At 41.5% G+C, this 24,826-nt stretch overlaps 1 protein-coding gene across 3 annotated transcripts in view; it reads left to right on the forward strand.

The window, feature by feature from the left end:
* The window catches only part of ptprub (protein tyrosine phosphatase receptor type Ub), a 143,507-nt gene that overhangs the window by 18,714 nt on the left and 99,967 nt on the right, over positions 1-24,826 (forward strand). For all 3 annotated transcript variants that reach the window (XM_071521812.1, XM_071521811.1, XM_071521813.1), the window contains exon 2: positions 24,530-24,661. In XM_071521812.1, the coding sequence (XP_071377913.1) occupies positions 24,530-24,661 (132 nt within the window). The remainder of the gene's footprint in view (positions 1-24,529; positions 24,662-24,826) is intronic.

Genomic DNA, 24,826 nt, shown 5'->3' on the forward strand with positions numbered 1-24,826 from the left:
CGATCCTCAAGCTGTCACGCTGCTGTGTGTCAATTATATCTTGCCTGTCATTAGCTCGAGGGTATAAACAGGATTGGATGATCGATACTTTAACCCACTGCTGCAATCTCTCATCTCTCTCTCTCTCTCTCTTCATCTCTTCCTCTCTCTGAAGTATAGCGGCTCTCAAGATAGTGTAATTCTATGTCCGGCTGGTTGAATCTGAGTGAAGTCAATAACACATTTGTAAGAAGCAGGCTCGGCCCCACAAGAGGGACCGCTCTGGGTTCATCATTGGCTTATTAGACATACGTTTGTCTCTTATCGACCTGTGAGGCCTGCCGCACGATCCGGAGCCCCCTCCTCTCCGCCCTCGCGCCGTTTTTTATCTCTGGCCGTCCTGCTGACAGCTTGCTGTTCATACATAAAAGTGGCACACCGACTGACAGCAAATTTGTCTCGCTGAGGTTTTGGCTGTAATTGTGCCTGGAGATATGATGACCCAGTTTGAGGCAATGAAGTGATAAGTGACTCAATACAAACTGTGAATTTGCTTTATGGCAAGCAAGGACATATGCAAATGGTGATCCTTAAATGATTCCATCAGTTTGAATGAATTTGGGCCTCTATTGACATTGTAATGATTTAACTGAGAATTGAGGCAATAATTTTAGTTATAGTTATTACTGCCCATTAATTTGTTCTTGCATATTTCTCCCTTCACCTTAGCATTAGTGAGAGGTGTCACTACATAACACATCATTTCATTTCACCCACACAGATGAACACACACACACACATAGACTCCGGTTGTAAGTCCAGTCTGGGGAGAGGGATCCATCACTCCCAGACAGTTGACTGGCAAAGTGGCAGTGCCTCTCAAAGGTGCATAGGCGTTTAAAAAGTGTGTTTACTATGCTTTATCTGTGTATATCTTTCTGTGTAATTTGTGCTTGAATGCCTTTTTCCTGCTTTAGAAGATCCATCCCTGCCAAGGAGCGATTGCTCTTGATTCATTTTCTCTTTCATGCTCAGAGGACTGGCAAAGCTACTGAAAAGCATTGTCAAAATACAAATAACCAACCATCCAGAGTTGTTGGAATTGTTTGGAAGTCATTTTTTGGCAGCGTTTGAGAGATGATGGGCCCTTTAATGGCCAAATTGGCTGAGTGTCATTTTCTTAAATCTTGAGATATTGCTGTCAAGATGGTCCGCATAAATGCCTCACTCAAAGTAGAACAGAAAAACAAGTTTAATGTAAGGACAAAACTAATGCTGTAATGTTTTTTTTATGCAAACACATGATTAAATCTTATGAAGTTCTGCAGTAATTTCTCCAGGGTTCTATAAGTTTGATAGCAATGCTATTTCTAAAAATCACAGACAAGACAGGAACAGATATGCTCTTCAGGACTAATTGCCTCTGGAGAAAGCCCTTCTCACATGTGCAGTTGGTGAAGTTATTATTATTACCTCTCCAGGCTTATGATGGGTTCAGGTCTCAGGTGACTGGAGTCAGCACCTCTTTGCAGTAAGTAGAGAGGGAATTATTCACCGTCTATCTGTGGCTGGCAGGGAGATGGTTAGGGTTAGTGTACTTTCAAGGGCCTGTTCCACCCATTAGGCCCCCGGCTCTGTGTTTCTGTGCTCTGCTGGGCCCAGACACAATGCTAATTACCTCTGATAATGGGTAGGAAGGGAGAGACAAACACAAACCAATCAAGAGTGGCAAGTGTCAAATGGGTGTACATAAATTTACAATTTGTGAAGAATTCTGTCTCTCTCAAACAGACTGTTGCATGAAGACTGCCAAGGGCTTGTGTTTATAGTGAGCTGAAACTGCCACAGGCAAGATGGTAGCTGCTATTTAAGTTCAAAGACATCGGCTGTGATTGAGAAGACACATTGCTCTTTGATTTACTGGTGTGTATGAGTGTGCTCGCCTTAATGCTGCTACTGCACCATCCACAGTGTTCACATCATTAGGGAATGTCCGTCGGAAGACTACCTGTTACAACATGCCATGTATGCCAACGGTGGTCTGGCTACTCCTCTCTCTCCAGATGATGTTGTAGTCTGCTCTGTAGTTCTGCTAATGTGTTCATATCACTAGCAGCAAGATTGTGGTGCGACTGTATGATGGTTGGTGTAAGCTAGATGATTGCTATCTGTTGTGTCAGTGGTGTTGCAGCCGGTGATGTGGTAATATTAAAAGGAAGGTAACCGGCAACTGGAGCTCATACATTATACAAACGAAAAGGCTAGACTGTTTGGAAGACTATTTATGTACCTTAATCACTGTGATACAGTGGAACATATAGCATGTGACTGGATGCTAATGGACTATGTCGCACGAAAGTTGATCTGCTGCCAACTTTTCCTCTGTGACAAATGAAGAAATGAGGAAACCATGATTAACATGTACCGACATTTCTCTGATTGTATAATGTGAATAGACTCCCTATAGTTGGTGTCTGTCAGTTGTCTGCTGTGTGATTTTGTAAGGTAACATGCTGTTAACATGCTATTTTGTGTCTTGTGCTTTGTTTTGTTTCCTTGTGTTCTATTTTGTTGCATACTGTTGCACATTAGTTATATCTAGGTATGCTGTATAAGGGTTATATAAAAACCTTACTTGACTTAAGGTAAAAAATACTATAGTACTACTCACTGCACTTTAAGCACCTCTTGTTATTTTAGGTCTTTTCTGGTTCTATTAATTGTAGACACACTGAAGGCAGCACTCGCACCAGAGTGAGTCAAAGTGCAACCATAAACAAAGTTAAATAGGTCAAGTGAAGAGAAATCAATTACAGCTATAAATAGGCATGATATATTTTTAAATCAGACAGCTTCACATTTTGGCTAACAACCTTAGGTGCAGAGGGTAGCAATTTAAAGATTCACAAAATTAATTGGACAAAATAGCCTACCTTGTTCTGATAAAGTCAGCTCATTAAATCATTTTGTATCACTCCTTTGAGAAAAGTGTGGTCATTTTGATTTTGCTCCAAATTAAAAACAACTTCCACTATAACACATTGGATTTCCTATCTGCTCTAATACCAAGGCAACGTGCAGCTACACTGCACTGTGTACAGTAGATTTGGATCAAACAGCTCTGCTTTGAAATGGAGAAATGGAGGTCTTTGTGAACATTTTGTGCATTTTTATCACACCATTAACCTTTTCTCCTCCACTCTTCTCTCCTGAGCTCTGGAACATCATTGCGCTCGGACCACACTGCTTATGGGCAAGCCTGTGCTTGGTCATGACTGACAAACATCCCCTCTCTCTTCCTCAAAGGGGTCGGGTCGGGTTGAGAATAGTAATTCCTAAGGACATATTTTCTCTGCATCTGAATACAGCAATGGGTATTCTTTTTGATCTTGATAATGAAACAGTGACTCATTTTATGAAAGTGCAATGTTAACATGAATCTGAAGTGAAGTTTTCAATGGGTTGTTTATTGAGTTTAGTTATCATACAACACAGACAGGAGTGTTGTTGAAGTCTATTAAGGAGTGATTTTGTCTATTACCTCTCACCATGAACATCAAACAGGATACAAGACTGTAACCTTGCAGAACAGAAAAAATCAAAGCACTGACCAAACTGATTACCCTTGTGCTCACCTTGTGATCTGATAGCTCTGTGAAGGAGAGAGAGAGAGAGAGAGAGAGAGAGAGAGAGAGAGAGAGAGAGAGAGAGAGAGAGAGAGAGAGAGAGAGAGAGAGAGAGAGAGAGAGAGAGAGAGAGAGAGAGAGAGAGAGAGAGAGAGAGAGAGAGAGAGAGAGAGAGAGAGAGAGAGAGAGAGAGAGAGAGAGAGAGAAGCAGGAAAGGCTGGTTGTAATCTTTCTGACAAGAGGATATGATACTTTTTATGCAGATTTGATGCAGACTATTTTTAACCATGCAAACTCTGGTGGATAACAAATTGTTTGTTTTGGGGCTTTGACACTTTGTTTGAATATGTAAATATTACAGAGGGAAAATGCAGGAAGAGAGGGAGGGAAGGGAGAGATAACACTGCTCATTTGCAATCAAGACTTGAGATTAGATGATGGAGCACTTGTTGGTAACAGTGCAATAGGTGGAGATTAGAGCACTTAGCCTCTTCAGACTGGATGCATGCGACGCCTGCCTACTTGCGGACTATTCCTGGCCAACTCCAATTAAGAATATTCTGAGGTTATGCACATCCGCCCCCTCATATCCTCCCCTCACATCCACCTCTCCCCCGTGTTCATGGTCTAAAATCAGCCTAATTTTGGAGGTGACCTGCTGCTCCCAAGATTAAGTTATGTATCATTCTCCTAATCCTTGCTGACAAGTGTGTGAGTGGTGAAGCCAACTTCTGCAGCATGTCATCCACTAACAGATGGCATAAATCATTCTCTTAAACGCTGCATTAAGTATTAATCATTCTCAGTGCTGTCACTGTCACACTGCTCGGTGGGCCGCAGGCGTGCAAAGTGTGATTAATGGAGGTGGAGATTTAAGGAGCCACATTCGAGCCCCCACCCCTTTTACCTAGCATCCCCTATCGGCTGCGGCAGGACGGATGGGGCACCTACCCTTCCACAACAATGACCTCGCCGAAGTGGCCAGATGGATCATAGGGGATAATTTGCTCCCCGGTTTGGCTCTACCCTCACTGTCTCATCTGGGACGGATAGAGCAGTAGAGCTGAGGTACCATCATCATTTGTCACGATTGGTGTGAAGTTATGTTTCAGCCGGCTTTTTCAGAGAGTTCACTCGCCTTTGTTTTTTAAAAATTGAGACAGACAGAAGATGAAGAGAGTCTCGACCTCTGCACCGTCACTGGGCGCTACATGAAATATTTAGTTGTTTGGGGAAGAGGACCAGATTGTCATGGAATTATCTTTCTCAGATTAATCTCAATTTCTTTGACAAAACTCAATAGAACAAGAATTTGTATTTTTGTAACATTTTGACAGTCCAGATTACAGCTGAAAAATTAATTGAAGAAAAAAAAAGTTCAAATCGCAATATGAACTTCTGCAATTTCCAAACCACAGAGGCTGCAATCAAATGCTTAAGAGAGAGGGGCGTCCAAAATGGATTTCTGAACAAGGTGTTTTAGAGTTGCAGGTAATCTTTGGTCCATGAATCAAGTTCAATATCTTTCATCACACTCAAACTCAGTAAATCCTGCACACTGACAACTATTTTTTTTTTAACAAAATCACTTTTCTTTGAACAATTTTAAAGAAATGTTTTTAAAAAATGTATGACAAGAAAAATTTGTGATGATATTAATCGCTGTTAAAATCGCAACTGTCAAATAATCGCTATTCAATTTTTTGTCAATATCTTTCAGCCCTAGTCCAGATTTTTCATTGTATGCTTTCTCTATGATGACATCGTTGTCATTCTGAAATCCCTCGTGGGGAATTTCCCCGGCCTGTTAACTAAACTAACCTGATTGGTTTATATAAGTGCTGTCATATTGCCTGGCTCCACGCTCCTACAGTTGGACCCTCCAAGCCTCTGCTCCTGTTGCTTTTCTAATCCTCACATTTCATTGACGTCTTTGCTGTCCACATCCTTTGTCATCAAAGAAATTAGTAATGTAGCTCAATGATATTAGTTTTTAGTACAAACCTAATCCTCTCTGTAGTGAGCAGATTTCTCTTCATCACATTCCAAATACCTAAAACGTCCTTCCAGTGATGTGCAGTGGCAGCGCCTGGCTTTAACATTAACATACTCTTCTGTTTCTCCCCACACTCTTTTGCCACCCTTGCCCCTTGGTGCCTTAGCTCCTGCTCTTTTTGCCAGTGCCCTTAATCTGATGTTGATGCAAAGTGAAAGACCACTGGCGCTCCTCCGACATCCCTACTCTGCCCCCTCTGTGTCTCCTCTCCAATATACTGCCTTTGCATTCCATTTGCCTAGCTCCGGGCTCCAAGCTTTCCCCCCGACCCTCCACTCCCCCCTCAGCTCCACTGCTGCTGGAATGCTGGACCCTGAGCTGCAGCTGATGTGGTTTGGTGAGCCGGAAGAAGTGAGATACAGTGCATAATTATGTTGTCCAAGGACATCATGATGGAAACATCTCCATCCTAGACACAGCAGCGGGATTGTATCGCTCTGCATCCTTCTTTGTGCAGAATTAGTGAAATCGAGGCTTATCCTGATGTCAGCTGGAGGAAGTGAGTTGGTGCTTGTTTTGTCCAATCGGAACTGTTCTCGCCTCAAAATAGCTTGCTAGAGAGATTCTGACAAGATGTTCTCTTGCATGCAATGCTCAAGATTACTATAGTGGAGGTATTTTTGGGTGTTATGCTACAAAACCCTATTAAGTCTCTAGCTTTGGTGTCAGGGTTCTTCCTCAGGATCGTGTACACAGCTCTCACCGTGGTCTCAAACCTCGTGTGGATGTTGAAGCAAATTAATGGATAAAGTTAAGACATGTTCTACCAGCATCCTACAGTTCTCTTAGCAATTAACCTTGAAAGATAACCCCGGGAAAGTTATTGGACATTATTTCTCTCCCTCAATCTGTTTCTCTGAATGTACATTTGTGCAGTTAGGCCATGAACACGTTAATCAGTTTATGGTTGAGCTTCACAAGTTGTGCTGCTTCACAACTTCCAGCTGGATGAAATTGCCAGTAAACGTGACGGTGCCAGGCTGTGTCTTGATGTGCCATTAAAGACAACTAATTTTGTCAGTGGCACCGGGCTGCACACACGTGACTCAGAACAATAGGGGAGACGCAGATGCATGCGTGTGTGCACACATACACACGCACACATACACACACATAAATGAAAACACTAGGGACCATAAACAATTACACAAACAGTATGAATGGCGCTTGCATTTACAAAAGATACACATTCCATCAACACCTGCGTTCAAAGCTGGAGTGAAATTGCAATTTCATGGAACTCGCCAGACATAACAATAGCAGTCCAATTCCAGCATAATTAGATTTATAATTAGAAGACGAATGGATCTCTCTTAACATCTTTCTGAACATAAGCTAGACAGATGCATGCTGAGAAAATGTGAAGCATGCCAGCAGGGGCTCCACCTATACGGAAGTGAATGGGATGGCGGAAGGGGGATATTAGAGAAGCAAGACTCATTAAAAGCTGCACAGACCCCAGGTCAGCCTGATGCCAGGTGTCCCCCGGTCTCTTGACCTTTCATCTTCTCAGTGAGGGGCCTTAAACTGCTTGATCACTGATTAAGACCCTTAACTCATTTTAGTTTACCTGTGTAATGAGGCTGTAAAAGTCCCAGCGTTAAGACTGGTAGTAAAATGGCCCTTTAGAAACTATGCCATTGTGTTATGTATGTTCTAAAATATACCTCTAAAAGTATACATTCTATTGACTGTGCACAATTGTTAGAAATTCATTATTAATGAAATGTATTTAAACTGCAAATTAGGAAGTTAGAGACTACAGAGGATTGAGTGTCCATGTATATTTAATGTTTTGAATAAGCTTTATTCTGGAGGTTGACAATTTTCCTGCTCCCAACAATTCATTTTCCTAAACTACCTCCCGTCTAAGACTTTGGAGAGGCAAGGTTATACCTTCATGGAAGATATTATTACAGAAATTGTGCTATTTATGAGAGGTAAAAAAAAGGAAGCTGCAAGTAGACATCTCATGAAAGGATTGGATTATTTTCTGACCTTTTAGTAAATCGGATTGGTCTTTAAAAGCAGTTAAGACCTTTCACAGTGCCACCATGAAAATGTACATTTGAGGGGCATTTATGATTTGTGGAAAATGATCCCACTTTTAAGCTGTAGTGACTAGGGGAGTGCTGATTCATTTCTACTCCAAATAATTACCCAAGTCAGTGTTGGATTTTGAACAGATATTCTAGAAAAAACAGTAATTGCTTTTTGCTTAGCTATTGTTATTGTGTCAAAGCACACAATCTCTGAATATATGGAGGTAAATGCAGATTTCTATTCCTATCAGCTGGATCATAATTGTTAAAAATTTGGAGGACATGTAAAACCATTGCAATCTGAAATGATTTCCCTTCAGAAAACAAATACCATCTGTTTTATGAAGTGATATGCTGTATATTTGAATGTGGGCATTTATTTTAATGTCACACTCAAAAGAGAATGTCCTCTAACAATTAGGTTCAGCTGTAAAATGAAAGCCTGTACATACAGGCACATTGACACATTCAAGATACTGACACATGACATGGACATGTCATAGCTAGTGCTTCATCATTGCATGTGATATATGAAAACTTAAAGTGAAAAAAGCATGATTCCACTATGGAGAGGTCTCCATAGGTAAATGTGAGGCAATCAGAGGCAATGATGATCACAGGAGAATGGCCTAAGCAACTAGACAAGGAAGTGACATTTAGATGGTCTAGTCAGGGCTTCAGATACTTGGGAGTCATGGTAACACATAATACCTCACAACACATGCAGCCAACTATAACAAACCATACTGTACAGTATATCTCACACTGAAAAGGGGAACAGGGAAATTCTCCCCCTATCTTTAGTAGGCAGAATTGAGACTGTCAGGATGAATCTCAGGGCTGCTTTTTATTTTTTTGCTCCCTGCCTCTACTTTCAAACTACTGGATAAACTTATCACTAGATATGTATGGCAGAACAAAAGACCCAGGGTGAGACTTAAAGTTATCTTTTCCCCTAAAGAAGAAGGTGGTCTAGCTTATCCTGATTGCAGAAATTACTATTATGCAGCACAGCTTTGGGCACTGGTTTCTTCTTGGGTTGATGAGTAAACATAGAACCAGGTGCTGGGTGCCTGAAGTGTCTCTATCAACCTTTTTTAAGTCAGAATACTTGGTGAAAGATAAAGATGAGTGAGCAAGCGTCAAAAGCGTCATAGCGTCAATAGACATTTCTACCATCCAAGTTAGATAAAGGTTTTGATGAATGGGCTGAGAGAGGCTTGATTACTATTAATCAATTGTCTGACAGCGGTGTTCACAGATCGTTCTCACAACTGCAGTCTAAATTTGGACTTTCATCTACACACTTGTTTAGCTACTTTCAAATTAGACATGACTTAATTACACACAAGCTTGCTTTGAACAATACTTGATTGATATAATTGAAGATCAGATAAATTCAAGGAAAATAGTTTCTTGCATTTATAAAAGGATCCGAGGGGAAAGAACAGATAATAGTTTAGACACATAAGAAGAGCAGGAGTTGGAAACAAATAGTCTAACTGAAGACGGGGAGTTGGAAGAGTCCTGGGATAAGTATTTCAGAACTCCACCTTTGTTATCTTCCTATGATAAGAAATGCAATGCAACTTGCTGGAGAGGTTGTGAAATGGTGGGTGACTACGCCCATATTTTCTGCCCTAAAATTTTAGAAATGTAATGTGGGAAATTCAGATAATCATAAATGTGGAGATGTTATTGGAAGCATGTCGAGTAATCCTGGTGAACATACCTGCATATAGCCTGGATCAAAATAAGGTGCACATGATCAGGCCACTAATTCTATAAGGCCATAAAGTGATCACAGTAAACTGGATTAAACCTCATCCACCGAGCCTAGAACAATGGAAAAAGGAAGAAGTGTTTATTGCATGAAGAATGCTAAAGCAAGTTTACAACTGGGAATGGAATCTTTTGCACAAAGATGGGCTTTAGTGATTATGTATCTTGCTGAATGATTTTTTAAATTTTATTATTATCATTATTTTCTCTTTCCTCCTTCGCACATCATCAGTCCGCTTTCAGATCCTGCTTATATCTGTCTGAGGATGAATGTATTGTGTGTAGGAGTGACAAGTTTGTATGAGCCTTGATGTCGAGGACTGTTTTTGTTGTTATAACAATGTCTTGTCCTTTCTCAATAAATGTTAAGAATAGAACAGAAAATAGTGCCCAGCGTTGATATAACACCATGAACTGCGGTCAAGTTCGCCTCAGCCTAGAAGTGAAATTACTCTACAGAGTTGTAGCCCTCCTAAGCTTCCTAACCCTTCTTCATCCTGAGTGCGTCTGAGCTCGCAGCAATCTGTGGCTGTATAACCTCTAGTCCCCTCTGCATGGGTCCTGCAGCTGCGGCTGAATATGTGAAGAGGTGGAAGGAGCCTGTAGGGTCTTCCACCAGCAAGGTTGACCAACTGGGGCAGAATCTCAACTGAAGTACAGCGGGGGGCGGCCATATCTGAAGGCACTGCATGCTCTTCTGTTGGCTTTGTTAATGTTCAGGGTTGCACCCGGCATTAGCACTGTTGATCGGGCAGTTCGCCAGAGGGATGGAATATCTAACAAACATTTTGGATATTGTTGGTGCAATGTTAATGCACATCATGTAGATCTGGTTTCAGGTTCATTGTTTTATTATGGAGTGGAAGCATGCCTAATTTTGGAAATAGCTCAAAAAGTTTGATTATTAATGCACTGTTCAGCATTGTGTTCACACCGTGTGCATTGGATGTACTAGATGAATTGAAAGAGAAGTATTAATTACTACTTAATAATGAATTGCAAATGTAGTCCTTGTTTTTCATCCAGCTTGCACAGTGTCCTTCTACCACTTTAACTCTTTTACTGATTATTTATAAGGGAGGAAAATGTTTTGGGGAATTTGGATTTGCAGTCAAAGTTTACATCAGTGTGTATGGCCTTTACTCCTCTGGCCAGCAGCCATATTAAACAAATAAACCCCTTGCTCACCATCTTCCAGCGCAGGCCCCTGAGCACCCCTGAGCATTTGCCAGTATATGTCCTTGTTCTGCAGAGTTCTTGGAATTTTTCTTGGATCTCAAAAGTTATCTCTACAGCAGTGGAATTATACGTTTTCTAAAAGAAATGGAGTGTAAAGGGATCAATCCTGTGAAGGACAAAAAGGGAGTTAAATCTACCGTTCTCTGAATTCTTTTAGTATTTTATGCTGAATTTGATATTGCACACAAAGGCCTGACAAATGTGCTGAGCTCCTACCTGTTCCTCCATAACAGTTGTGACTGCTCAACATTTGGAAGCAACAGTATTTTAAAGGATAAGGCTGGTGTTTTTTAATGCATTTCTTACCGTCAACAAATCCTATGAAAATAACAAAATCAGCAATGCCTCGTCCATAGTCCCCGTCGTAATGAAGAATTTGTTCCCATTTGAATTTGATTTGGTAATAACTACAATGGCCTGACTTTTCATGGTAACAGTTAGCGATTTATAAAATACTATGTCTTGTGAGCTGTATTTCAAGGCTTTTAGCCTGCGATTGGAACCAATGACTTCTGGTTTGAAGGCTAAAAGGGAATGTGGGAAGTCAGAAAGTAATGGGAGTAGAGCAAACGCAGTGTTGATTTTGTTATTTTCATGGATTTCAGGATTTGTTGATGGTAAGAAATGTATTTAAAAACACCAGCCATATCCTTTAATGTTTAGCACACATTCTTGATATTTAACAGATAAAACAAAACAGAAAAGCAGTACCCAAGTCATCAAAAATGTGGCTGGGCATCTTTTATTATTGGTTGACATTGAAGAAACATCTCCAAGCTCTCGTGTCACCTGTTGTCAGAGCCAGACAGCTGCTGCCTTTCACAGTCTGTGGTGGACCCTCCCACTTTAATAGTCCAGTAAGCCTCGGTATAAAAATACAGATGCCTGGTACAGACAGCACTGTGGTTGTCAGCGCACTGTAAGGTTGACCACTGAATTGATGTGGAATTTATTGTGTGGCGGTGCATTGTGTTTTCCTATTTAATGTCTGCACACATGAGGAACTCATCACAGCTCACACGAGGCATAGAGATTGAAGCTCCAGCGGGTTTCCTGGAATTGCTGTTTCTTGGAGCCGGCAGACTCTGCAATGTGGGAAGAGAGGACCGGTGATCAGCAGAGGGCCGAGCAGAGAAGAATGATCGAAAGGCCGTCGCTAGCCTGTTTGTATGACTCAGTGGAAAATTTGCCTCAGTGAATGCATCTTCTTTGAAGCTCAGGTGCTTCCTGGGGTGAGCTTGAGCCCATTCCTCAACCCTCACCTCCCTCACAATGGGCCTATAGTTTAATTAGCTTTCTAACAGCAAGTCTTGGCGGCCTTCCCTCTCCCTGCCCCCCCCAGGACTTCTCACCTCAAACACTGTCCCCTGCTGATCGGCTGAGATCCAACAGAAAGCGCCACTCCCTCTGATCTCTCTCTCTCTCTCTCTCTCTCTCTCTGCCTCCCTCTCTCTCTCTCACTATCTCTCTCTCTCTCTGCCTCTCTCTTTCTCTCTCTCTCTCCCTGTGTCTCTCTCTCTATGCCTCTGTCTCTCTCTTTCTCTCTGCCTCTCTCTGTCTCTCTCATACTGACTGTATACAACTCACTCACTTTGCAGGTTTACAAATATTGTATAGGATATACATTTTCACATTTTTATCATATGTTATCAGAGACAGTAGCACTGGGAACAGTCTTTGGTTTCTATTAACGTAATGTAGTAATGTAGGCATGCTTTATGATATATAAGACTCTTAAACATTTTGCTAGGCCATGCAATTTCTCCAGGTGTGAACTGGATATTCATGGCTTTTCAGTAAACTCTGGAAGTGATGTGACTCCAAACCATGGGGACAGAATGGAATTGTAGATTTGTTGAAAATAGTATTTTCCACCCAGGGAGCTTTGAGTCTGTCTTCAAAGTGCTGTGACTGAAGCATGGCTAATCACTTTAAACAAAGCTTTTTGTTCCTGCTGTCTCCACTCGGCCTAACATAGCTGGAACATGGTCCTGTCCTCATCTCGTCTCCCCTCGTCACTGACGCATCCAGCCAGCTCTGCACTCCAATCCTCTCCTCTCACTTCAGATGGTGTGAACAGCAGACACTCTGTCAGAATCTCACTGATTAGTCCCCAAGAGACCGATAGTAACACTCGTGCTCGCTTCTTTATTGTGTTTGAAAATATACAGCATGCCCCCAAATCAGCCTCGGCTTCCACATTATACTTGTGCTTTTCTCATCTCGCGTCTGGAATTCATCACGGCTAAAAAACCCAACCACAGATTGATGCGGAATGTCAACTGTCTGCAAGGTGGCGAATACTGGACTTGGGTCGTATTTTGCTCATTCCATTTCTGTTCCAAGGACCAGCTGAACCAACACAGTCTAGTGTTTCATTATAGATATTTCCTTCCCAGGAACAGCACTATGATGCACGAGTACCAGTTCAGGGCAGGTTAGGCAACTGGAAACTAAACCAATTTCAGTTAAAAGCCAGATACACAAGCAGTGACATTTAACAGAACCCTCTTAGACTTGAGGTCACCTTAATCACTTCCTTACTCCCTCTTAAGAGGGGAGGGAGGGATAAGAAGCAGCGGAGAGGGGGTTTATGTGCCACGAAGCTTTGTGAGTCTAGGCTTATTTGCTGTCTCTGTGGCCATTTCTCCTGCGGTTGAGTGTGTGTAAATAGATACTCATGTGTGATTGCTGGATGTCTATTCCCATCTCTCTGTGTGTCCATCTTTGTTTGCCTGACGGCCTGTCTGCACCTTGTCTATCCACAGCAGCTGTATGATATCACACACATAAACACATGCTTGTACACACACACACACACACACACACACACACACACACGCACACACACACACACACACGCACACATACACACAGGAATGCGTACATGAGTACACACTGGATTGGCCGACTTGGCTCCAGCCACAGTGAGATTGATGCAAAACACCAAGTGACTGGGCAGGTGGCAGCTGCACCAGGAAGTAGGTCCACAGCAGGCCAAAGGACCATGTGCTCATAAGAGCTGCCCGGATACTAGGAGATGATCAGGTGGACACTGACTGCTGCCTGGGCGGTAGCCCAGAAACAAACAGCAGAGCAGGTGGAAGCTGGAAGGAAGGAGAGGAGGAAAATGTTAAAAGGTGAATGAGGCTGCCTCTTTAGTTGAGTTTGACTTTTTGGTTTATTAGGATTCAGAACCAATTAATTGTTTAATTTTTCTTCTGCTCATGTAAAGGTATATGTGGAGCTTTGCTGCTTGGTATTGTCATTGTTCAGTAATGTCACATAGGGAAGCTACTGAATGCATGGAGCTGTCTGGAATGGCAGGTTGCCTATATTAAAAGGTAGCTACTGACAACTGGAGCTGTTCTATGGGCAGAAATATGTGTCACTAGAAACTGAAATTGAATTATTTATATTTGAATTTGAATTGCTCATCTTGAATAATTGCATTAAAAAACTGAATTTGAATCACATAATTTGAATTTGTATTGTTTAAGTTGAATAATTGCATTGAAAAACTGAATCTGAATAGCATAATTTGAAATTGAATTTATTAGTTTGAAACTGAATTCCAATAAACTTGAAACTGAATGTAATATTATGAAATTGTATTAATTTGCTCTGAAAGTTTCAGTTTCTAGTAGGGCTGGGCAATATATCAATATTATATCGATATCGTGATATGAGACTAGATATCGTCTTAGATTTTGGATATCGTAATATCGTGATATGGCATAAGTGTCTTTTCCTGGTTTTAAAGGCTGCATTACAGTAAAGTGATGTAATTCTGAACTTACCAGACTGTTATAGCTGTTATATTATTTGCCTTTACCCACTTAGTCATTATATCCACATTACTGATGATTATTTATCAAAAATCTCATTGTGTAAATATTTTGTGAAAGCACCAATAGTCATCCCTACAATATTGTCACAATATCGATATCAAGGTATTTGGTCAAAAAAATGTTGTCCATATCACCCAGCCCTACTTACAACTGAACATTTAGCCCACTTCGTAGAAAATACCGAGATATATATCGTGTATCGCCATTCAGCCTAAAAATACCGAGATATGATTTTTGGTCCATATCACCCAGCCCTAGTTTCTAGTGACACATTTTTCTGCCCATACTGTTCCCTCAATATCATTTCACACATAAATATGTAGGTATGATAGTGGTAAACCAAACTGATATCTCACAAGGTCTCAAAGCCTGCTCTGCCACGGATGTGCTGCCACCAACCTATAATATATATGGAAGCCCATTTTTGCCTTTTTTTTTTTCATCAAGTGAGATGTTTTATTATGATTTAGTGTCTCATAATTAGATACTAATTATGAGATACTAAGTCATAATTCTGAGATGCTATTTCACAATTATGAGATGCTGTTTCATAATTTTGAGATACTAAGTCATAATTCTGAGATACTAAGTCATAATTATGAGATGCTAAGTCATAATTATGAGATCTCATAATTATGACTTAGGGGCCCAACTGAGCCTGACTGACTGTAAAGACTTATGACTTATGACTGTAAGGGCTTATGCAGTTCGAGTTCCCACAGAATACAGAATATTCCATGTGCATCACATACCAACTGAATTTTGGTATTCCTTGAATATTGTTAAACATGCTCTGTGTCAGATGGTAAAATGCATACAGTCGATAGCACCAATGACGTTTGCAGAGTAACACAGTGAACTCTGTCCTTGATCGTGTGCCATTGGGTGTCAGTGTTTGGTGAATATGTGTTTGGTTCATCTGCTCATTGCCATAAAGACGTGTGCCAGGCAGCGAGAGACAGTGCACTGAGATACCCAGTCCGGCTGGCACAGCACCTGCTGCCAGGCTGGAAAGGGCGCATGATAACTGGAGTGACACAGGAGGGATGGTGGCTGTGTGATCTGGCTCTGCAAATCACTGATCAAGACTCTATCATGAGCAAATTACTGTTGTTGGGGGATAACCTTGTATCTCCAAAATGTCAACTTTTCAGGAACTAAGAAGAACAGCCTTGTCTTTAGCTTGATGGCCATGCCATATATCTTGTTAGTTTATTTGTGGAGAGTTGTCAAATAACTTTAAATACCATTCCACTTATTCATAAACCAATCAGCCACGTTGTGCAGTCTAATTAATTTTTGTGAGTCAACAATTCATACTCTATTTGATGTCTTTGGCATTCATTGTTATGCAGATTCCTTGTTTTATATTATGAAACTGATGGGACTGCTAGACGTATTGCAGAGTTTTGGCCTCAGGACAGGAAAATGTACAAATAGATTTAAGTCAAACCTGCGTATCATAATGTGAAGGTGGACACACCATGATTTATATATTCATCACCTCAAGTGTGCATCTTGCAGGAGGCCACGGATCTATCCACAATATTTTTTTTTCAATACTTTTACAGTACACTTAAGAGAGACAGGAAAAGGACCAGAGAGATGCAACAGCATGTTCAAATCAATAATGTTGTGCATATGGTATGTATTCTCACTCGTCAAGCCAAAGTTTTTTACTCCTTAACGCATAATTGTTTGTTAGATGAAAAAGGCTGAAAATGGTTCCCTTTTTACAACATGAACAGAAAAACACCAACCAGGGACAGCAAATTGGGAAGGGGAATTTGTAATTTTCATCCAAAAATGTAAATGTTTGTTGCTGTAGCCTAAATTACAATATACATGAATGTCCTACCTCATAAAACAGTTACAAAGTTAGTTTTGTGAATCTTTTCAAAAGTACCTTGTTTATATACTTTTTCCGACATTCCACCCTTGGAGAAGTTGTAACCGAAACCATCGTTAGAACGCTGGCTAGATTCACAGTTCGTTTGCATCAAGTTTGCGTCACAGCTTGTTTGCATCAAGCAACAACAGCATATTCCTTTTGGTACCTTCACAGTTGCAACCGTGTTTACTTGCCCAACAGGTAATGACCGACAACGAAAGGTGGCAGGACACGCACATCATCCAAATCTCCTAAAACTTGTTTTGTATGTCAGCCATGTGTGCTGCTGGTGCTTTGGGATGACCTGTTTTCTTCTAATGTGCTCACGAGCACCAGTTTAAAAACCAGTGGACAAAGGTTGTACTGCTCAGATTTAAGCCACAGAACAAACTGGTTCCAGATCAGAAACTGATTACAATTTAACTGGAGTAGGACTCTCCTACTTGAGTGAACCATTTCAGGATTCTTTCCATCTCTGCCAATGAATCATGGCCTTTGGAACTGTTATTTAATACAAATTAATTCCACCTCAACATTGCTTAAAGGTATCTCAAATCTTTTCCAGACCTTTCAAAATGTGAGGTGATTATTTGATGTCCCCTGTTTGAGGTGGGATGTGCAAATTCTTTCTAAGCTCACAAAGCATACAGCTGCTTCATTTTTTTTGTTTTGAAATGAAATTCAAATGGCGTGACCTATGTTTGATTTTGCTGGCATTTTTGGAATGGATCCCAAAGAGTTGTTTTACAACGAAGTAAAGAAGAAGAAAAAAAAAGATCAAACTTGCCTTCTGCAAAACATGAAATGTCATTAAGTTGCAACTTCCTTAGCACAGCTTGAGGGGAGCGTGCCCTTAAAGAGTAAAATTAAGCTGCCCTTTGTCTCCTCCTCCTGGATGTCACGTGTAGAAGAAAGACAGAAAGAAAGCGCATACACATCTTTATGTGCTATTGTTCAAATCATGCACAACAGGAACAATGAGTTGTGAGGGGGAAGCAGAGAGGCAGAGTGAACTAAAATGCTCTCCTCCCACTCCCACTCCCCTCCCTTCGTGTGATCCTATATGTGGGTTAGTGGAATTGATAGGCTGCAGGTTGCGGAGACAGCAACTGACTTCCTGTGTGTTAGTGGAATTGACAGGCAGCAGAGTGTTGAAGCTGCTACGGGGCATGTGGTTTAGCAGAGATTTCTAGCTAGTCAGGAGGCTACAGGCAGTTTGATTAAGATGCACAGTCAAGTGGATTTGGCTCAGCTGGTCAACAGTTGCATGCAATTGGCTGAGGTCGGGCGAGTTGGGAGTTCTGTAGTTTGTGTACACATGGCATGTGTGGGAGACTGTTTGTTGTCTCTCCATAATTGTGCACATTAAATGCAGACACTGTACTGCCTCTACTCAAAGGCACCCTGTGGTCTTCTCTTTAATGAGACAAGGTTACCCGATCCACTGGGTGTATGCACAACTGGGTAACATTTTACATTAATTGTTGGTTATATACATTATAAGTCATCATGCGTTCATCCACGATCCGCCTCGCTATTTTTATTTTTGAAAAAATGGCAGAAATTAAGCGGAGCTGTAATGGGTGGCGCTCAGTTTGTTGCCAGGCAAGTCATTTTTATTGGTCGTCTTTTGAGAATTGACACATGACACGCGGGTCTTATCCGCTCAAGTTGAACTAGTTTCAACTCTGCGTCCTTCCATAGGAAATAATGCTGTTTTTAGCGGAAACCACTCCGCAATGTGAACACGGCCTAAGCACTATAATTACATCATAACTGCATCAGAAAATGTCATAATCCACTATAATACATCATGAATCTGACATGAGCAGGTTATGAGACTGTTATTTGGTGCTCGGGAGCGTCTCATTAAGAATGCTTTAACCAAGGTTTGAGAGACATGCATCCTCGGGTCCTTCACTAAGTTAGACTAGGTTGTAATATGGAGACGCACTGTGGATACCATTCCCTTGGTTTGCATATAAATTTACAAATTAGTTTCTTTATATAGTCTCTCCACGTTTCTTTCTGTCACTCAACTCCAAAAGAGTATTTGCAAAACCCAAAGCCTAAAATTAAACAGGTGTTGAAAAGTGAACCACGGGACATGAGTTTTCCTCCTGCTAATTAAACTGATTTGTTATATGGGCCTTAAGATTTGCTTCGCTGTCAGGATCCACTTACGTCTCACATCTTATCTCCTCTGGAGGTGAAGAGAAATCCAAAGTGTCTGCATCTCAAATTGGAGATGAATGTCATGCAGGCATGAGGAGAGGCGGCACAGCAATTCAACCCTCCCAGAGAAAAGACATAAACTGAAAATAGACCTACATGAAAGCATTCGGGAGAAAGTATGATAATTAAAACTAACTCCTCATCAGCAGTGTCAACTGAGATTTCTTCTACCCCCTACCCCGTACCCACAGGAACTGGGAAGGGGAATAATTGATGTATTCTTTTTTTCTCAAAAAGAGGAACAGGAGACAACAAGTTCAGTTTGCGTTTTTTCTTTCTTAGTGTCCTTGATTTCCCTTTTTGTTGCCCTTAGAAAAGCATTGAAAAGAGCTGATACTGTAGAAATAATATTTTTGACCATTACTCTACCAACATAGTTCTGAGAAGCTTTCACGATCAACCAACCATCTAGGTTGAAAGATTGTACCAGTCTTTTAAAGTGAATGCAAAATAAATTGCAGCTGTAGATTCAGTATGAAAGTAGATAAGCTACAGATTCAGTATGAATTCAATCATATAATCATAACATGCACCATTGTTCACCCCCAGTGGATGGAAAAGGCTATGTACTTGAACTGTGTATGTTACATTATGAGGCTTTTTCTCTTACCCTTAGCGTAGCCCAGATGCTCCACTACAGTACATTTCAGTGTTTTCCACTCTCAAGCTTACATAGCCCTCCGCTGCACCTGACCATCATCCCCAACCCTTTCCTTTCTCAATCCATTTCCCGGCCCTCTCTGTGTGACTAGGCCCTTGTTGCCACCAGGGTTGAGTTATTAATGCCCAGGGAGGCAGAGAGATGATTTCATTGCGTATTCAGGTGTGGGGATGGATGGCTTTCAGAGACAGCCAGGGGAGTGCTGGGGAGGAGAGCCTCTGTAGAGAATAAATATACCTGTCTCCTGCTGATGCATTGGGCTGCACTCACCGCAATGCAAATCAACCACTCTCCTCCCCTAACTGCCTCCAGTATTACTCACCCATTCCCACCTGGATCCAGATACACACTCGGTCACCCCAGACTTAGATGAGGTTTTCTGTGTGGAGTACAGTTCTCAGGTTCGGAGTGTCTTCCCACACAACCCCTGTGGTTTGGTTCCTAGTCGTTGCATGATATGAAGAGCGCCGGTGCCTCATCATGCTGTATTTCCCAGGTGACTCTCAGGCTCTAGTGTTCATTACCCATCCTGACTGCCGGATAATTAGAAGTGAGGTCAGAGATTGGGGTCGACATGAAAGCAGAGGTAAAGGTTGTGAATGGCTTCACAGACCGCACATCTCACCTTTTTCCTTTATTATTATACATGATAGACCGGATTTTAAGTGTCTTGGTCTCATCTCGTCTCACCCTTCCTTCAGCGCATTGTCTGATTTTTTATTTTCCACTGTGATTGGATGTAAAATTCCCATGCACAATGGCAACCACTGATTGACTAATTATTTTTGAAAAATTGCAGCAAAAAAAAAAAAAAAATGCCCAGAGAGTGCATGTGCTATCCATTAGAGAATACCATGTCAGCCACTTTTTCCACTTCTATCCGTCATTCATTCTAGTCAGGACGGTCCTGCGTCTACAGTCATCATCATCTCATCATCATCTTATCTTATTTGTGACAGCAGGGAATTGTTTATTTACTGTTCATTTTCACGTGGTGGCCAATGAGTTTTACAGGCTTTTCATTATATCCACTCTAAATTGCAACACTTTACACCACTACTCTCGCATACAGCTTTCACATACAGTATCTCAATACCCTTGTCAGTGGCTGATGTGACAATTTGGTACTCAAGTACAAGTACTCATTGCAAATTAGCAACAATCTGGTGTTTGACTCTGTTCTGTTTTACTCTACCCACTCACGTTGTTGAACCTTTCCAAAGTCAATTGCTATAGTCACTAAAATACCTAAAAAATATCTTTCTTAGAAATATCAGCAGAGAAATAGTGTAGATTTTGAGCTGTCACTATGATGGCAGACCAACACACAGTTATGGTCTTGATTCAGGTGGTCTTGACTACGGGTCTTGCATATGATATCAACAACACCTTCAATGTGGCTTCAGTCTGTTCTTTGATTTCATCCTTTCCCCAGTTTGTTGTGTTTGGCTTATCCAAGTGGAAAGTTGTTGAAGTCACCTTAAATTAGCTTAGGCCAGTGTCCCCATGCATAAAGCATATGTAAATAAAGGGGATAAGCAGAGATGCTGTAACAATATCCACTGTGCATAGCTAACACCCTAATTAGATAGCAAGGCAGGGGATTACACAAGCAAACAACAGAAGGGATAGCAAATCTAATCTGAATGGCTACATATGACACTAACAACAAATAGAAGCAGGGAGAGTAAGAGTCCTGATTAATTGCACATATAAAAGTAGGGTACACTTTTATGTGCCCCCCACCAAATTGGAGGCAAATTGCCACTGCCCTCTGCATCCACATTCAGTCACAATATAGCCGCTGGAGCTTCTGTGTTTTATATATTTGTATCCTCTCGTATCCTCTGGTCTTGTTAGTTATTTCATTTGTGATAGAATAATTCATTTTCTTTGTTGTCAGTTCTACTGCTTATTATTAGTTTCTTATTGTGTTATATTTTTTCTGAAAGATATTGTCAAGGCTACACGACTTATGTAATGCTATTTGGCAAAAAATAAGTAACAGATATTGAAGAATAAATTGTAGACTGCCAAGCCAATACATTTTTTACAGGTTTGATCTACTGTAATGAAAAATGGGTACAAATTGTACTGAAGTATCAATGCATGGACATGTTACCCCATTCATTGTTGAATTAAATATGCAACTTTGGTCATATCCGCATTGGGAAAAGAGAATACAGAGAGAGAATTAAGCTTTTCCTTTTTAATTGTACATCATTGTCAAAACAAAGTGATCATGAGAAAAACTTCTGAATCGCTCTTGCCTTATGTACCTTCCATCCCTGGTCTGGACATCATCCTCTTCATCTTAAACCTCCTCCCCTCTGCCCCCCTGTCCATTCTGTTCACTACTGGACATTTCTCCATAAGGCAATGTTGTATAATATGTGATACAACATGTTTTCTCTAGGTGTTCAGTTCTGCAAACTAGTGCTTCCTGGTTTAGTACATCCCACAGAGGAAACATGAAATTAATCTGCCCTTCCATCTTGCTCTCAACAAGTCAAGTCAAGTTTATTTATATAGCCCTTTGTCACAAGCATGTCTCAGAGGACTTTACAGAGAGTGTGTCTAGCTAGGTCTAACTAAACACAATCAATGGTGAACAAAGTTATGTAAGACAAACATAGCAAAAAAAACACAGGTAGGCAAGAGCAGATTTAGCAAGACAAACAATCTACCTATTCTACATAGCCTAACCTACCCGGCAACCCAGCCTTAGACCCTAAATGCACACAAGGAAAAACTCCCAAGAAAAACCTTAGTAGGAAAACTCGGAAGAAACCTTGGGCGGGCTGAGGCAAATAGGGATCCCCCCCGGGACGGCTTATCGTGCAATAGGTGCCGGGCACTGACAACTGACACACCTCAAAATAAAGTTAAAATACAATACAGTTAAGGTTGAACTGCAAAAGTGCTGTGCCTCAGTTCCTTCTATATTTTAGAATCCAAAATGCTTGCAGCCCTGGCTAGTAGATCTTCCATTTTGACGAGCACAGAACGCCTTAGCAGCCAGTGTTTTGCATTCATATGTGGTATTAATCCATATTAATTCCAGAATTTGTTCCACCAAGAACACTGTAGTAACATTGAAAATTGGCTACATTTGAAATATACTTAACAATAAAAAATGGTTATCAACTGAGCATACAACCAAAATGTTTAAAATGGAGGTTGATTTATGTTAAACAACAAGAGAAAAAAGAACAGAAGAGTGAATGGTGCTTCAGCCACAAAACGTTTGCAACGTCTCAAACATGATTTTTGGTCACTGCACTAAATTAACCTGTAATTGTTCAGTTAGAAAAAGTCTGCAGCCACCAGACTCAAACACAGTGGTCCAACAGAAGGAACTGAGGAGGGATTGATGCGCCGAGAGCTCCTGTGTTTGTCATGATAGATGAGCTGTATCTATCCAGTGCATTCTGAGGAGATGACATTCCCGGGCAGCGCTGGCCTCGGCTCCCAGCTTCCTGCCTCTGGATGATGAGACTTTTGTAGGGAGGAGTCTGCAGGCTTCATTTACCGAAGCAGCGGGGAATAATATAGTGCCAGCGTTTGGATGTGTCAGGTCCCATATCTCTGGCTGTTCTATTAGAAATAGACCCCAGTGCGGGACAATTAACCCCTGGCCCTAGCAGCAGATCTGTGCAGTAACAACCCAGCACGGGGCAATAAATCAAACCTAGAGGGAGAAACTCGCATTCCCTCCCCTGTTGGTTGGCTGCTGCTATCACCCAGTGGGCCGAGCTTACATGATGGTAGATATGCTCCGGTGTTATCGTATTATCGCAGAAGGTGTAAGAGTGATGTAATAGAGGCTGTGGGTAAGGGCACCCTGAGTGTGTTTGTGCTACACCGTCTGGAGGAAGTTCAGCACCTACGACTAACTGGAACCTTTTAAACCAAATAGCACCTGCTACGCCGCCTTCCTTCCCTCGCCGCTCGCTTTCTTCGGAAAGTAACCCAGTGTTTCTTCTGTGCCCTCAGTTTTATCTGACTTGTAACATTTCAACTGATACGGCAACGGCAATAATCTGTTAGTGGTTGGAAGCTGTGGCGAGCTCTTGTACATCAGTAGTAAAAATGAAAATTATGAGTCATAACTACAGTTAGACTGGCTGCAGTTTTGCACGTCTGCGGCTTGTCACATTGAGACCATTTGTTTAATGGCAGATTAGAGAGAAGAATGAGCAGTAATAAAGCAGCAGACCACAGGGGTCACCTTCAGGACCCGCTCATGGGTATTTCAAACATTAGCGTGTTGCGTCTCTTGCTGTCCTGCTCCAATTATTACTGGCACAGGCACTGGTCATGTGACTGAGCTGTTCAAACCGCCCACTTTTAGCCTGTAATTCTCACACCAATGGACTAATGTGAGATATGGCAACAGATGCAGAGAGCAACGACTGAAGCGCATTATTCAGGGCCCAAGGGCCATAAAAGCCATCGCTATTAAATATAATTTGAAAAAATTAGCTTTTTGGCGCATGGAATAGCAGGTTGTGAGGTATTATAATAATCACTACATTCCCCAGGGTCTCTGCCGTCCCCAAACGTTATTGCTGTTTGTATAAGCCTATGTGAATGTGCTTTGGGTTGCGTGGTCTTGTTTTTGTATGTTTTATGGGAGGGGAATTCTCTTCAAAATGCTGGGCAATTATCGCTTTTGGCAGGATTTGTGTGCTTTTGTGTGAGACTGAAGTAATTATAGCTCATTGCTTGATTTGTTGGTTTGAGAGTGTTTGTACACGTGTACATGTTTCATTAGGATAAAGACGGTCAGTGTGGCTGGAGCGCATGTTGCGTTGTGGCTGGCTGTTATTATTGGTTCCTCGGTGTAAAGTGTGGAGTGGGGGATGGATGCATGTTGGCTGCCTGGGAAGAAGATCAGGGGGGAGATCATGGTGAGATATAGCCCACATGAGGTGCGAACATGCACACAAAATGGCCACAATACCATAGCTACCGCTACTGTGCCAAGGTGAGGTTTCTGAAATGGGACTATAGTGTCTCCTTCCCCTCCTATGTGGTGTAATCATCTGTCAGATGAATCAAATCATTATCCACTATCCCTTGTGTTAAGTAGACTCAAAACTCAACTCTGAAACAATAAATGGTGTTTCTTTCACTGATCGCCGTTGTTTTCTGTTTCTTCCAGCGGCAGGCTGCACCTTCGATGAGGATTCAGACCCCAACCTGTGTGACTTCACCCAGGGGGAGGAGGACGACTTCGACTGGCAGTTGTTCCGGACACACAGTTCCCCTTATGCCAGCTCTGACCTCCTGCGGGGTGAGTGCTCTGCTCTCCAATAATACTATAGTTGGTATTAGATGGCTATTCAGACTGCCTTCCTTATTGGGTAGTTTGATGTCTGCATGTAGATCTTCTATTAGACAGAACTGACACACATTTTGGCTTTCTATAATCTCCACAGTGATATAGGGCACATGACCT

The sequence above is a fragment of the Centroberyx affinis genome, unplaced genomic scaffold (assembly GCF_046629955.1).
Source record: "Centroberyx affinis isolate AG114_WGS23_722 - 3 ecotype Tasmania unplaced genomic scaffold, CSIRO-AGI_Caff_v1 ptg000932l_1, whole genome shotgun sequence".
Classification (NCBI taxonomy): Eukaryota; Metazoa; Chordata; class Actinopteri; order Beryciformes; family Berycidae; genus Centroberyx; species Centroberyx affinis.